The sequence below is a fragment of the Schistocerca piceifrons genome, chromosome 5 (assembly GCF_021461385.2).
Source record: "Schistocerca piceifrons isolate TAMUIC-IGC-003096 chromosome 5, iqSchPice1.1, whole genome shotgun sequence".
Lineage (NCBI taxonomy): Eukaryota > Metazoa > Arthropoda > Insecta > Orthoptera > Acrididae > Schistocerca > Schistocerca piceifrons.
The window spans coordinates 281,060,116-281,076,579 of NC_060142.1; the positions used below are offsets into that span (position 1 = coordinate 281,060,116).

Consider the following 16,464-nt stretch of genomic DNA (forward strand, 5'->3'; position numbering starts at 1 on the left):
CTTCTCGCAGAGGCGGGGATTCCATTGCTGCGAGTCTTGTGCCAACAACAGCTGATATCTTACGTGCTCCGCATTCACTGCACCCCCAAAGCACCCTTATTATAGTCTCCTTTATCCAGACATGGAGATCTACCCCTGTGGTGGCGGCCACGATGTGGGGGTACATGGCTGCCCACATTCAGTCACACTTTTCTGAGCTCCAGCACTTACCTTTAATGCCCCTTTTCTCCACTCGCGCACATACCCATCTGTGGTGTCTCAGCCACAGGTCTATCTTGATCTCTCCATCAATTCAAAGGATTCTATCCCTCCGGAGGTCCTTCACCACCAATTCTACTGTCTCCTCAGTTAATTCCAGGGTTCAGAAGTGATTTATACTGAAGGCTCCATGGTTGCTGGTCACACAGTTTATGCTTACACCTATGCGAGACACGTGGCACTTCGTTCCTTGCCAGATGGCTGTAGTGCTTTTACTGCAGAATTGGTAGCCATCTTGTGTACCCTGGACCATGTCTGCTTCTGCTCAGGGCTGTCCTTCACTATATATAGTGACTACTTGAGCAGTTTGCACGCTATCGGCCAGTACTTCCCTTGCCACACATTGGTCATAGCTATCCAGGACTCCCGTTCTCTCCTGTGGATGCTCAGTGGTTTTCATTTGGACCCCAGGCCACGTTGGGATTCCTGGCAATGAACTTGCCGATCAACTGGTTAAATTGGCTACTAACAGGCCATCTCTTGCTATTGGCATTCCGGAAATAACCTTCACTCCCCATTATGTCATCGGGTTTTGGGACATTGGAGTACAGAATAGCACACACTGTCTTTGCCGAACAAGCTCAGGGCGATAAAGGATTCTACAACTATGTGGTGGTCCTTCTTACGGGCCTCTCTTAAAGTCTCTGTCGTCCTTTGCTGACTTCATATCGGCCATGCTTGGCTGACTCGTGGATATCTCCTCCGTTGTGAGGACCCCCCTCTCTGTTGTTGTGGATCAATGTTGACTGTGATTCACCTCTTACTAGACTGTCCCGACTTAGCCATTCTGTGACAGACTTTCAGCTTTCCTGACTCGCTACCCCTGGCGTTAGCTGACAATGCCTCAGTGACTGATCTAGTTTTACGATTTCTTCATGATGGGGATTTTTATCACTTTATTGAAGTGTGGGACCTTCAACCTTATCGGTGGGTCGAGGGGATGGCAGGCCGTCTTGCTCCCCCTTTCGCCCCAATTGTACTGGCTTCGACTGGGGGTTGGTGGTTCACCCCTGCCCTTTGCCTTCCCACTCTTTTCTTTATGGGGTCTGTTTTATCTTGAGTGTCTATCTTGTCTACCTGTGCTTCTTCCTTCATTCCCCTGTCATTAGTCACTTTCTTTCCCTCTTCTTTTCTTCTGCCTTCTTCTTCCTTCTCTGTCGATAATTTGTAATTTTATGGCCGTTGTAGGTCCCTATTATAGTGTGAGGTTTTATCGGTTTTAGTTATTCCAAGGTCGGAGGGACTGATGACTGTGTAGTTTGGTCCCTTTCTCCAATCCAGCCAACCAACCAAAAATCACTCTAGTGTGCCAAGCTTTCTGAGTCAGCAGTCCATGCTGCATAGGATTGCTTACGTTGCTTAAGAGATTGATTAAACTGTAGCCTAGCTGCAACAATGTGGATCCGAGAGTAAATGTAATGAATGTAATTTTTTCACTTTTTAGTTTAGCACTAGATGATAGTAAGAGCACACACTCATGTCCAGGGTCATTTATTTGACTTGCATTGCAGTGAAGAAGAAAATAATGTAAACAGACCTCCCAGCTCTTGTTTACCTTGTCCAAACAAACAAATGCTGGATAGGGAGGACTGCAAATCGCAGCAGCCGACTGCTGCTGCTGTTTTTTTTCCAGAAGCCAAAACAGCTGTTCTGCTGTTGCTGGTGCAATTTCCACTGTTTTTCTTGCTGTTGCTGCAGTTGTTGCCATTCTTCTATATTACTTTGCAGTAGAACAGAATTTATGTTAACTCAAACTAGTGACAACATAGAGACAGTAGAATGAAACAGATGGCTCCAGAGATAAATGACAGTGGAGATAGCAGAGTAAACGAATAACAAACACAGCTCCAGAATGTAGCAATTCAAATCACAAATGTGAAGCTGACAAAACTCTACTATTCAACAGCATGTAAGGCTTCATGATTAGCGAGAGACTAGCTACCTATGGCTTGGTTGAGATGTTAAGCAATAATCCTTTGTTAGAGGGCAGTGCCATGCTACGTGTTTGCCGCAGCTGCTTGAGTTAGTTGTAGAAACCAAATCGCCTTCAGAAACTAAGTTTTTGTTTGCCCTCTATATCCTTACCGGTAGCCTATCTTGCCAGCCATTCAGTAGTACAGTACTAGTTAGGACACATTCTCCATTGTAAAAAAAGTGACAAAAGCTGTTAGTTTTATATCTTTGCGTAATAATTATCTGGTTGGTTGTATATGTTTAATGGTTGCTACATATTTTTAAGATGTTATGTTCGGTTTTTTGAAAATAATGAGGAGGAAAGGAGGAATTTACACACTAAAGTAAAAAAGTTGTGGTACTTCACACACAAAACATTGTGTAATGAGAATTCATAAAATGTTAGTTTGTTGTATTTTATTGAAAGACAAATATTCAAATGCAGTATTTCTGTGAGGAAACAAGTAGTGTTTTACACCTATTTACTTTGTCCACAGATTTTAAATTTACATATCTTGCTGTATTTGACAAGGCTTTGTAGCCCAAGTTTAAAAGGAAGTAATTGAATGAATTATGTTTCCACATGGTGCTACATTCCTGACTCTTTATTTTATAGTTGGAGAAGCTGGAAAATCCTTTAGAACTTTATAGCCAACTTCACTGTCATGGAATTGGAAGCCAGTGTGCACTTTTTTATAGGTATTGGGCATATGAGTTGTATGAAAATGATGATTTAAAGCAAGCAAACAAAGTACTCCTTACGGGCATAGGAAGAAATGCACAGCCTATAGATGAACTTATACGTGCTCGACAGTAAGTTGGCTGTTTCTTCATAGGTTTAAGATTTACATATTCCAATGCTTTTGTTATTAATCAGTGTAGAAACAAAATTTTCTTTTTAGAAACTTTGAAATTGCTGTGGCACGACGTGTTTTGGATAAATCACTGGCAGCACCTGAAGAAAATGTTGTGGAGGAAGAGAGAAGAGTGGGCAATGTTTTGACAACTTTTGGGAAGAAACACAAAGTTCCAAGTGTTCGCATTGGTGGTAGAGTTAAGTCAAGTTTCCCTGGTACTCTACATTCCAAAGAAAACTTAATGCTCCAGAGAAACACAGATCCTGTCAACATATATGAGGTACTGTACAGTTTTCCTTTCCTTAAAAGGCACTTATTCCAAATTCATAATCCTCATTACTGCTTGGTAAATTATAAATATTGATATTATTTTCACCTGTTAGTATAAAACATTAAACCGAAAGCGTACCGGTGATAAGATAAATTCTCTTTTGCATTGTAATTTTATTGTATTTGAGATTTCCTATGTGTTAAATATATGCTGTGTTGTGTCAACTGATTTAGTAGAGCAGTCCCCCCCCCCCCCCCCCCTCCCCCCCTCCCCCCCTCCCACCCCTCCCCCCCCCCCCCCCCCCCCCCCACCTCCACAGTCACTGTTCCTTACTACTGTTTTTGACTGTATACTATTTATTTAATCACATTGAATTGGTTCTCATGTAACGAGTTCTTGCTTGTTTATATAATACAGAAATAAATAATTCCAGCACTTTTTGCTTTAAATTTGTGCTTGAGACTACAAGAAGGAATGTGACTATAGCTGCTTTAACCCGTGTCTGTTGCAGCTGCTAGTGAGGTGCTTAGATCCATTATTTTGGAATCTTTGACGTATTGCATTAAAGTTTGTGTTGAGTAGTTAGATCTTCATGAATATTTCAGCATAAGAAGTTCCAAGCTTTGAACGTTGGCTGGCTGAATGAATCCTGCCACATATACACCTATTGTTACAAACTAACTGTACATTTTTCAAATATATAGATTACATACCACCTTTCGGAACTGTTATAAAAATCTTATTTAGCCTACGTTTGTTTAGTTTCATTTAAATGCATTGGTCTGCTTTTTGTTTCCCACTTCACTCCTAATGTGTTTCTACACATAGATGTGATTTTTAGTATGTTGAGCTTCACTGGCCCTGAATATATTTTGCTTTTCGTATTGTGCACCTGCACCTTGTATGCAAGTAGATGTACACAATACGGAAATAAAAATACAGTCAGTACACCTGTGTGTATAACATAAAAAATGAAGTAGGAAATGAAAAATCTGACCGCTGAAGATGTTTGAAATAAAGTAAACCCAATACAGTCCACATATGATTTGTATTAGTTGCAAAAGTCTGTATGTAACTAGGGACAGAAAAATTCCGCAAAAATGAATAACACAAAATTAGCAGTTTTTAATGAAATAACGTTAAACTGACGATTTTATGAAGACATTGAAAAATTTATAATTTTCCATTAAAAATGTTATAAATCTAATGATGGTGTTTACTAATATTTGTAACTGATGATTATTTAATGTTAAAACAGTATTTTGACTTGTAATCTCCTCAAGGTTGAGGTTTGTGTATAAATTTAAACCGACTTAATCTCGTGTGTAACAAACTTTGATGTGATGATGCAGTTAGTAAGAATAACACAAAATTTAGTAAAAAATGCAGAGTTTGACAAACACACCAACTTAGACCAAATAAGCCTCAAATTTGGCAACAAAAATAAATAAACAAATAAATCTAATTTGGCAAGATTTTGAGATTTAATGTCCACCGAAGAATACTAAAAATTATTAAATGGACTGATAAGAAATGAGGAAGTTGATTTTGGAATTTTCCCAGCATAATGAATATTGCATGAGGTATTTGACATGGAGCCAGATGACTTGCCACAATATTTTGGCTGACTGAAATTCAACCGTCTTCAGAAGAGTTTTACACTGAAAGTTGCTGGTGCCAGTCACTATTTTTATACTTAAAATTGATGTGGAGACACATGTACATAGGTTTCTGTTGGAGCAATCCTGAAACCTCATTGAATGAGTAGATCACTCTGATTTAGTGAGGTAAAAATAAGTGGTAAATATTAGCTAGAAGAAGGGATGAGATGAAAAGACATCAGGAACTAACCCAAACAGCACTTTTTGGCTAGTACAGCCGGTCTCAATTTATTTCTTCGTAAAGCAGAATGAGACATCTGTATACCCTACTGTAGACCTTATTGAACAACTAATCTGAATTACTTCTTATTTGCATGGGGAAAAAATTCACTTTATTTTTCTGCAGTTGATTTAAATCTTGTAAGACCAAATCTGAGTTGACTGCCCTTTATTCTTTTTCCAAAGTTTGTGTAATGTATCCTTTTTGCATCTGATGACTAATTTTGAGCCATAAGTATGAATGTTCTTAATTTATCTGTTTGCTAATTTGTTTTTGAATGCTATAGGCTGAAAATGACCCTGGAATAGCAAGGTCAGTGAATAAAATGCAGACTGTCCCACACCTTGAAATGCTGAAAAAAGAAAATACCAAGAAACCTACCCCATGGAGTGGTGTTAAACAAAGAAGCACCTATCACTTTCACCCTCCTAAACCATCATTTCAGGGTAAGTTATCAATTTGTTTGTTTGTAATTAACTTAATACTGTAGCGAGTGGCAGTACTCTTTAACAAATTATCTAATTTTTTAAGGCCAGTGAATTGTTAACGTTTCAGTAGGTAGTAAAGAAACACACCCTAGTAATTACTCATCATAACCCACATATGTCAGAGGGCATATATGGGTAGTGAATAAATTTTGTATTTGTCCGGGTGGTCACAACAGCCAATAACCTAGAAGCAAAACTCGACAACTTGAACAGGAAACGTGTTCAAAATCAAAATATTGTTTCACGGTTTCATATTTGTGCCTCAGGGTCAAGTTTTCAATTTTTTTTTCTTCACAGTTCAGTAATAATGAGTTGTATCAAATGTAGAGTTCCCAGAACGCAAGTCATTCAGTCTGCAGACATACTACGCTGTCATGCATGCATGAAAATGATTTTACCATTCTGACTTAAGTTCTGTTGTGCATTTAGTTGTTAATTGTACCAGTTTGCCACATTACTTTGTGTTCTTAGTCATCTTTGGTTGCTTTTCAGTGCAAGTGTAGGATACATACAATAATAGACTTTTGTGTTGTCCATTTTATTTATTTGTTTAATACACTTCATCAGGTATATCTGTTCACAACAACTATGTAATATACCTATTATATCAAAATTTCAGGTCATAGTAAAATTTTAAATCTCCACCACATATGAATTTTGTTATTATATATTAAATGATGAAGTGGGATGCAACAGTTCTTCACTATCGAAGCCTCTGAGCTGTTATGAACTGCACTGTAGCTGTCGCCTAGGAGTAGACCAGTTTCTTTCTAAACATAGGCAAAAGGTTACACAGAAACTGATGAGAAAGAAAAAACTTTTGACTTTTAGTAAACTACCCAAAGTTTTGCACCACCTTAATGACTTCAAAGTTTGCATGTTTGGGTCAGAAACTTTAATTTGAATGCTCTTGTCAATAGAAAATTGCTGCAAATGGCCACCTGCATTCTCAGTGCATTTCAGTTAAATTGCACTGTTTCAAATTGTGACTGGGACAGCATGGCTTTTGTATTCACTACTCAGTCTGTCAATATGCACCGAGAGGCCATTTCAGTCTTAGATGATACATGCATTGCCACTTTATGATGAGAAGTGTTGTCTGTATTGAAATTTGTCTAGTGAATTAGCATATACAACAGCTGTAAGTCTCTAAGGCATTTTTGTTACACACTACTTCAGTGAAAATGCACTATTGAATCCAATATAGAGTTATCTGGTGGATAAAATTTGCAGGTATAGTTTAGTCATCTGGTACTAATAATCTTAGGTATTTTAATCTGCTAAATCTGTAATTTAGTTTTATTTGAAATAGCTATTGTCAAGAGGTAGACAAGGTTTAGTGGTGTTTAAGCTGCACACCATGAATTCTCTTTGAGCCATACTGATAAATATCCCACTTGCTCTCTGATGCATCTCTCCATTGATCTGAGATCTCTTGAGTTTCTTGTCTATCTTCTGATCAATCACCATGTCGTTACAATCCAATAAAGTACAAGGAGGTGGGATTTTGTATTGGAGTAGTTGAACAGGAATGGGCTGAAGTACCATCTATCGGGGTGATTTTGGGCAGTTTTGTCGTTATTTTGATTGTAACTTTCGTGTATATTGTCAGATTAAATTGATTTTTATGGAAGTGGTAGGGTATATGTGTAACAAATAAAGTATCCCATAACCAGAAAGTGTATGTGTAGGTATATTTATCTGAGGCAGTTAAAGTGTCCGAAGTCACCCCGGGGATTGGGGTGATTTCGGACACATGTGTTTTTTAAATCTCTGTGTGAAGTTACAGTATATAGAGGGTGAATTCAGACAGTTACTGCCTTTTTTAAATTCTACATGCTTTTTATTTGATTTTGGTGACATTTTACACTTGGTGGGAGATTTTCCAGCTTTCTCTTGATATTGGAGAAAAACATCTTAAGTCTCTTTGTTCACTTCTGCATGAGTTCGTTTAATATTTTCGCTTAAGCGAATTGAAAGATCTTCTGACTGTCATTTGCGGAATGAATGCACCCATTCTTCTCCTGGCAGATTATTATGAAATTTCTTCTCTTTTCGGCCAGATTTAGCAAGGTAGCCTTTAAATAAATATCTAATATCCAATTTAGTGAAGGGAAATCCCCAATGTGCAGCCCTCAAGATACCTTGCTTAAACATTTCTTCTTCTTCTTCTTCTTCTTCTTTATTTAGCACTGGCTGTCCTCCCATTTTTTTCGGATGTGCTTTCTGCACTTTATTTTGTAGGGTTGATTTAGGTATGCCATACAAATCACACGCTTTTCTGTACGATAATTTACCACTCTGAATATCATGAACCACTTTATCTAAAAGTTCTGGGTCATAATTACATCGTACTGTAGCACCTCCCCTGCTCTTATACGTTCTTGGCATTGTCCAAAGTCACCCCACACAGTACAGTTTTACAAAAACCATCGTTATTTTATAACCTTGCGCGAGAAACTCGACAAACTTGTACAGAAATTCTCTCAATGCTGTTAGCTGCTGAGTGCATCGACAATTACGGTTATAACAACTTCCCGCTCGGTGCAACAATAGAAAGTTTCCACTTTACGATAATGCATGGATTCTTAACACTGAGACTGTTAGTCAATTATTCACGTAGGGAAACAAATAAAAGTCGTGAAAAGCGATAAATGCATTCTTGCACATAAAATAACTGGTGCACGGACGTTAAAATAAGTAACTCTTTGTTTCTATGCAGTGGCAAAGAACAAATAAGTCATACTGTCCTAATTCACCCCGGTGTCCGAAATCACCCCATTTGACGGTACCTAAAGATTTATGTTTTAAAAGTCTCCCATTGTCCGGCTGGCTTTTGCACATTTGAATTACTGTTGACTAATGAAATAAAGTTCATAGAAATAAAGGAAACTGTAAAATTACAACAGGAGATAGTGCTGGGAGTTATAATATATCTCAGGGTGAATACTAACAAGCTACTCACCATAGCAGGGATGTTGAGTTGCAGATAGGCGCAAGAAAATACTAGTAAACACTTAAACTTTCGGCCAGAAGGCCTTCTTAGTCGGAGACAGTGGTGTGTGTCTATTTCAGAAGAAGGCCATCTGGCTGAAAGCCTACATGTTTAATAGTATTTTTGTTGTGCCTGCGACTCAGCATCTCCACTATATGGTGAGTGGCAATCTATCCTTTTCATAAAGTTGTCATTATTCCATCCTGGATTTTTCATTGTTTGAATACTAGTAATGAATTATAGTGTTGTTACCACTTTGTTGCAATGTTATGCGAGAGGTTGATGGCGAAGATAAATTAGGACTCCTGTGTGGATGCAGACAGTAGCTACCTTGATGAGTCTCCCATGCATTAAATCATTTATTTACATTTGTATTTAAAGAATCAAATTCTGATTTGACATGTGTCCTGGGGAAGATGGGTTCAAATCCTGCAGTTGCTATCCTAATTGAGGTTTCCTCTGGTTTCTGTAGATTCTTTTTTACAATTGTTGAGCTGAATCAATAGCAATGCCAGTCAGTCTTCTCCTCTTTCTCACAGTGTCACTGAGCCAACTGTGATGACTGACCTGTCAACTGCACTGAGCACTTGCAGAATGAATGAAACCATCCATCTCACATTGCCAATTAGGACACATCCATCCTTTTTTGCCATAACTTGATATTGGGGAAATTCTGCTATTCCAATTATTTCTTAATTTTTACATTGATTGGATTTGTAAATTGCACTAAAAGATCAAAAGTCTGTGGACACAACTATGTAATGTAAAATTAACGAATAGATGTCAAGAGAGATGGACCCACCAGTATAAAGAAGGTGGGGAGTACTGTGTCGTCAATAGAGAAACAGTAAAAGTGTGTCCGCATGATGCCTCTTTTGTCTTGCGCAGCCACAGATATACAGGAATAAAAGGGCATGCATAAAAATTTGTGGAAAGAACGCAGGTACGCATGGGTGTTCTCGGGTCCACATGTTGCCTCATTGCTCAAGCAGTCTGCTATGAATCCTCTTACTTGCTTGGGAGCATGTATTGCGTTTATTGTGGTGAAAAGGTGACAAAAAAGGAAAACATAAAAGTGACTGTAGGTAAAACAATATACAAACAACAGAGGTATAACAAATACAAACTGATGACAATGTTTTGTCTGGAAATTTCAGGAGGAGGTCACAATGAGATTTCAGATTTTATGCTTGGGAAATTGCAGTGATAAGGTTTGCAAGAAAATAGCTAGTAACTGAGGACTTTTATACTTGTTTGAAATACTTATTCTTGATTTGAAAACAAAGCATTCCAGTTCTATGAAATTTATAACTTAGGAAAAATTGTAATTTATTATTTGATTGTTTTATACCTCTTTTTACTGTAAGAAATTCCTAAGCTAGTAATTATCATCATATTTTGTTCCTATATAATAATACAATTTGTATCTGTTAGCATTTATAAGTACTGTTCTCAGATAATTATGACTCATTCAATATCCATGCAATTCTCTTGCCTACTGGATCAACAGAAAGCGAATAAATAAATGAAAATAAGTGATTATTCCTGAAACTGAGAAAGGCTTAAGGAAGGTTCTTAGTCTTCATGTGAATGTTAATTTACTTTCAATGCATCATTTGTATTTAATCATGAAATCTGATATCTAGATTAACATCCTCGGACTCGGCACATTTGGAAATTTTATTATTCTCAGTTTCCCTGCTTCAAGACTTGAAGTATCTTATTCGTTACAGACATATGATCAGTCTTTTCATCTAATACGTGATGCTCAGGGCAACAGATCTCGGATTTTTGTTCAAATAATTTTCAGAAATGGCATTCCACTTGACTTTTTTGTTTGTTTGTAATCATCTATAAACTTCAGTGTGCTTGAGTTAGTCAACAGGAATTATTGTATGTAAATTGCTTCACAGCATAACATCAACATGACTCTGTGTGTGTGTGTGTGTGTGTGTGTGTGTGTGTGTGTGTGTGTGTGGAGGGGGGGATCAAAGATACTCATCTTTGAAGATAGCAATTTTTATTTGCAATGTAACATTGATAAGGATTCCACTGCTTTAATTTAATTTCATATTGATGAGTACAAATAATCTCGACATTTGAACATGAGCATCCTTATAAATGAACTTTTGCAAAACCTTGTTACTTCTGCTGTGGGTATAACTTTTCCATTGCGATACTCTGTCAAGCCAAAATGTAACTTTCTTAAATGGAAACACCATATTTCTTCAGAAAACATTCATGTGGTGATAAGGAAAGATTGATGTAAGACTCACGTGTGCTGCGGTACAGTCTGTAAAAGTCTCAGTTGCTGCAGCTGCCCTAGTTCCGCTCAGAATATTTTGATAGATATTATGAATTCCCACTGTTGTCAGTGTTTGCAATGTAACAATAATTTTAACACTATGCTGTCTAGCGACACCACAGTGGTGTCGTGTGAATAGTATCACTCAGTGGCTGGCAACACCACAGTGGTGTCATGAGCATAGTATCGCACAGTGGCCGGTGACAGCACATTAGTATCTTTTGCATTCTGTTGGTGTTTCGTTTAGGTAACAATAAGTTACACAGGTCAACAAGTTTTTTTTTTTTTTTTGTTTTTTTGTTTTTTTTTTTTTTTTGTTTTTATAAGTACTTGAGCTCTTTTGCCATGGCAGATGGAATAGACGATAAGATTATTTATGGTGAATGTGCAGAAATCTTGTCAGACATTTCAGATGACTTGGCCAATTGGGAAGAAGACATTGGATAAAAAAAAAAAAAAAAGGTCAGGTAGAATTGTCAGAAGATAGTGAAATACATCCATGAAGAATTTGGCGAACGTTATGGTTGCCAACTGATTCGGATCAATCAAAGAAGACAGTGCACAGTTGTCAGACTTCGATTTACTAAGGACCAATAATAAATTTGAAAGATCTCCGGATCCAAACATACTTCCCAAAGATATACAGAGTGTTGAGGATATCGTAGAATTATATATTTGGATCAGTCTATTTGAATATATTAGCAACGAAACCAACAAGTACTACAGTCAAAATTGCATTAGAAGAAAACTGGATTATAAAACTGCAAAATTTGTCAACATTATGGGACCCAAACTTGCTATCTTTATGGAAATTGAAGGAAAAAGAGGAAAAAATGGGGGGGGGGGGGGGAGTATTGATGATTATTGGTCAATGAATCTGACGATAGATACACCAATATTTCGCAAAACTATGTCCCACAACCGATTCAGACAAATATCATCATCTTCACATTTTTCCGACAACAATAATAAACCGGATGATGCCGACTGGCTTTTCAGAGTGCAGTCCGTAATTGATTATTTTTCTAAAGAGTTTAAAGAAACTTATAATCTAGGAATGATACTGTGGTGTGGGTGGTTAAATTTTAAATTTTACAATCCGTCGAAAATTACGAAATATGGCATACTCATTCAGATGCTGTGAGATTCGGGTACGGGATACATTTCCTCATTCAAGATACATTTCCTCATTCAAGATACATTCCGGTGCAGGACAGCCTTTAGCAAAAACAGGGATGGAGCTATTGACACCTTCTTATGGAAAGTGGCATCACCTCTACATGGATAATTGTTATAACAGTGTAGAACTTGCAGAGAAATTACTCGAAAAGAAAATTCGAGTGTGTGGAACGATACGGCAAAATAGAGGATGCCTGGAAAAATTAAAATGCGCAAAAGCCAATGTGTTTGAAGCTTGTCATCAACGGGAAGGTGAAGTACTCGCACAGGTGTGGAGAGCTTCGAAAACTAAAATGATAAGAATGATCTCTACAATACATAATACCACTTTGACTGACACTCAGAGAAAATGTAGATAAAGCAATTACACAGTAAAAAACCTGAAAATGTATTAGACTACAACAGATATATGAAAGGAGTGGATCGGACAGACCAATGTTTGAGTTATTACCTATATACAGAAAAACTATGAAATGGTCAAAAAAGGTTTGCATGTACCTCTTTAATTGCACATTATTTATTGCATTCCGCACATGTCAATATTTCAATACAGAACACAAGAGTCTCCAATTTCATGATTTTTTTTTTAATTGAAAATGTCTGATTGTGGATAACAGACCATGTACCTACTTTTGATCAAAAGTTGGGGGTTGCCACTACATCACGTATGTCTCATCATGATCCAGTTGTGACAGACTTTCCAGTCACATAAAGCAACACCAACCAATACTTATTTCCAAAACGAATAAACGAAAACAAAGAAACTACCATATAAATTCCAAGAACAAAAAAAGAACAATAAACAAACTTAATGTGCAAGTCTAATGAAGTTGTGTTAAATCTTGGAGAGTGTTTTGCTGCATATCATTTGAAAAAGAAATACTAAGCCCCAACACAATGCAGATAAACAAAGATATGAAACAAACAAATTTTTTATGTACTTATGTATGTATATCTTCGAAATTTCATGAAAGTAGGGGGACAGGGTTGAGAACTTCTGAGAACTAACAATGAGATTAGTAAAACTTAAGAATTTATAATCTCCCAATAATGTCAGGAATGGCTGGTGACGAGCCAAGTAATCCGAATTGGTGTTGCCGGCGCCAAGCGAATAAATTTGTAAGAGACGTATGGACGGCAAAGTGTTAAGTGTCCAAAAGGCTAAATTTAATTCCATGCAAATTACTACAGATTAAGTACTACTCCCTGCAAATTCATGAGAGTTCATTTGTGGTTGGCTTACATTTGGGTAAATGCAGTAGTCAGTGGATGTCACCTGTCTAACAAATCCATCAGTGATATTTCAGTCCTTCCAAAGCTGCCAAAGTTGATTGTTGGTGATGTGACTGCAAACTGGAAACGTGAAGCAATAGCCACAGCTAAACCAAAACCTGGCAGACCTCATGTGGTGATGGAAAAGAACCATGATTGCGGAGGTGGTTGTAAAATAAAAATAGCAAGAAATCAGCAGAAGGAATCAGTAGTGATGTCTGAACTGCTATCAGCAGTCCAGCTAGCATAATGATTGTGTCTAGGAAGTTAAAAAGAATGGGTTATAGTGATCGACCACTTTCTCATACACAACACATTTCTGTAGTCACTGTTAAGTTATCTTAAGGTGATGTAAAGAACAAAGCCACTGGATAGTGGGTGATAGAAAGTGATTTGGAGTGACAAATAATGCTATATCCTGTAGCAATCTGATAGAAAGGCTCGATTTTGGCGAATGTCTAGAGAATATTACCTGCCGTAATGAGCAGTTCCAATGGAAGAGTACAGAGGTGATGGTGATGTGTGTTTTTTTATGGTTAGGGTGTGATCCTCTTATTGAACTTACGGAAACATTAAATAAATATGAAAGGACATGAATTCATTTTCATGAATTCATTTTTCTGCACTGTGTACTAGAGTGCTGCAATGCTCAGTGTTTGACCGGTCACGGCTCGCCTGTTGACAGGGGGACCGAGCCGCTCGTGTCCGGCCCCATACGACTCGGCTCGGCCACGTACTCGCCACATGTCTGTTGTCCGGATTCCGGACACGTGGATAACAGAGCATGACAGGTCACCGCTGACGTCTCACCTTGCCTCGCCCCGGCTAGCTGCACTGTACTGTACAAATCCAACGCCTGCCTCTCTCTCTCTCTCTCTCTCTCTCTCTCTCTCTCTTTCTCTCTCTCTCTCTCACACACACACACACACACACACACACACACACACACACACAATGTATTTATATCTGTGTCTCTCTCTCTTTTAATACAAAAGTAATGTTTCCAAGAACAGGTACATGACACAGCTAAATTCATAAAGCAATGAAAAAGTAAAATGATATTTCAATACAATCGCGAATAGAAGACGAGTCTCATTTCCAAACAGAACATATATTTTTCCTTTCATTAATAGGAAACGTTAAATAAGTGCTTTCCCTTTAGTCTAGAAGACAACCATCTTCATAAAGAAAGCATACAAAGAACGTTAAACATTTACAGACGTAACTTGTCATACTTTTCACTTGTTTGCAGCAGAAACAAAATTATAGTTATTGTTGATCAGCAGTAAATCACTAACACGTTCCGGATTTAATTGGTTGCGGCGATTTGTTAGTAACATGCCGGCTTTACTAAAGCATCTTTCACTAGGTGCGCTTGTTGCTGGGATACATAAAATACATCTTGCAACTGCAGCCAAGCCTGGCAGATCTGTTTCATGTCTGCTCCACCACTTTAAGATATCATCAATATCTCCGGCATGCATTAAAATGTAGAGACCTACTTCATCTGCTGCGGATAATCTGTTGTTTCACCATTCCTTGAAACGATCTCTCTTTCTGGGTGGTGATGACACAGTACTTGAAGGATCTATGATGATAAACAAAAGAGACAAGTAATGCAGAACTGATGTGGAAATCATCGAAACGTTCCCCTAAAAACGAGGTGTTATACGTTAATGAAATATTATACGAATCATAACATTCCCGTTTCTCCGTAATACACTATCCACTAACTATGCAAAAATGATTATGTTAATGATTGCATGTTGTACCTGCGTAAGTAGCACACATTTGTCGCACATTGCTAAGAATTTCCTGCTTTTAATTTATTTCAAGCATATTAAGATCACGGAAAGATGGCCAAAGAAACGTAGCAATTTTATGTCTGGAAGTGATCACTATCTTCTCACAAACGAAAGTCAAGGTTCGATTTTTAATCCTTTGCACCTCGTGTTAAAAAATACATATCTGTTAGTACATATCTATTACGCTAGTTAATTATAAATCTATCGCGTATCATAATGAAACAGTGCCTTTAACTGCAGTAATTATTCACCTGACAGTCAGTGTCACTGACACTGCAGACTTGTTGCACTTTGTGAAACCAAAGAACAACTAACTGAATTGTCAGTTCTTTTTCGCCTTCTAATTCATCTGTGGCCTCTTTAAATGGTCTCAGAAAATGCGCAATTTTTCCTGCAAGCTCATTATCATATCCTTGCAATCTGTAAGCGGAGTCCTTTTCCGCCAACAAAGCAGCAACTTCGTTATACTGGGTGTGTAAGGATTCCAGCATAGTGTACAAGCTGTTCCAGCGTGTACAGATATCTTGTTTCAACGATGATTTCAAAGACGAGCAGAGGCCACTTTTCTTAATGTACCTTACAATGCATTTTGCAGTATTTATTGTTGATGCGATGTTGGGGGCACGATGTAACAAGAGGGTATCTTCATCGAAAGTATGGCTAAGTGCTGTGTTTATACAATGAGCTGCACAAGGAATCCTTTCGTAATTTTCCAAAGCCTTTATTGCATTGGCACCCTGGTCGGAGACAAAAACAAAACTGTGCAACATGTCTGGCGGAAGTCCTAATCAGCCATCCTCTCTTCAATTTCTTTCATAATATTTACTCCCGTCTTCTTAACGGGCGGGAATTTTGTTGTAAATAAAACATTGTTCACAAGAGACCAATCTTCGCTAATGTAATGTGTTGTAAGCGTCAAATAGTGCACCTGATTATTCGAATCAGTCCACATATCAACTGTCGCAGCACATGTTTTATTAATAACTTCCGCAATAACAGAAGGCATTATGCTGTTTTGTATTGCATCAGCTTGTTCTTTGACATGTCTGGTTATAATAGAGGGATGTGGCATGACATCAGCCACGTTAACTTCTCCATAATGCGCACCTAGGTGTATTAATTCTTGGCCTAATTCTCCAAAACCTTCACCGGAAACAACATTAAAAGGCCTCATAGCTTTAGCACACATTGCAACACACT

The 16,464-nt window shown here is 37.8% G+C and overlaps 1 protein-coding gene across 3 annotated transcripts in view; it reads left to right on the forward strand.

The window, feature by feature from the left end:
* The window catches only part of LOC124798379, a 172,605-nt gene that overhangs the window by 77,610 nt on the left and 78,531 nt on the right, over positions 1-16,464 (forward strand). For all 3 annotated transcript variants that reach the window (XM_047261751.1, XM_047261750.1, XM_047261752.1), the window contains exons 3-5: positions 2,828-3,024; positions 3,114-3,348; positions 5,507-5,666. In XM_047261751.1, the coding sequence (XP_047117707.1) occupies positions 2,828-3,024; positions 3,114-3,348; positions 5,507-5,666 (592 nt within the window). The remainder of the gene's footprint in view (positions 1-2,827; positions 3,025-3,113; positions 3,349-5,506; positions 5,667-16,464) is intronic.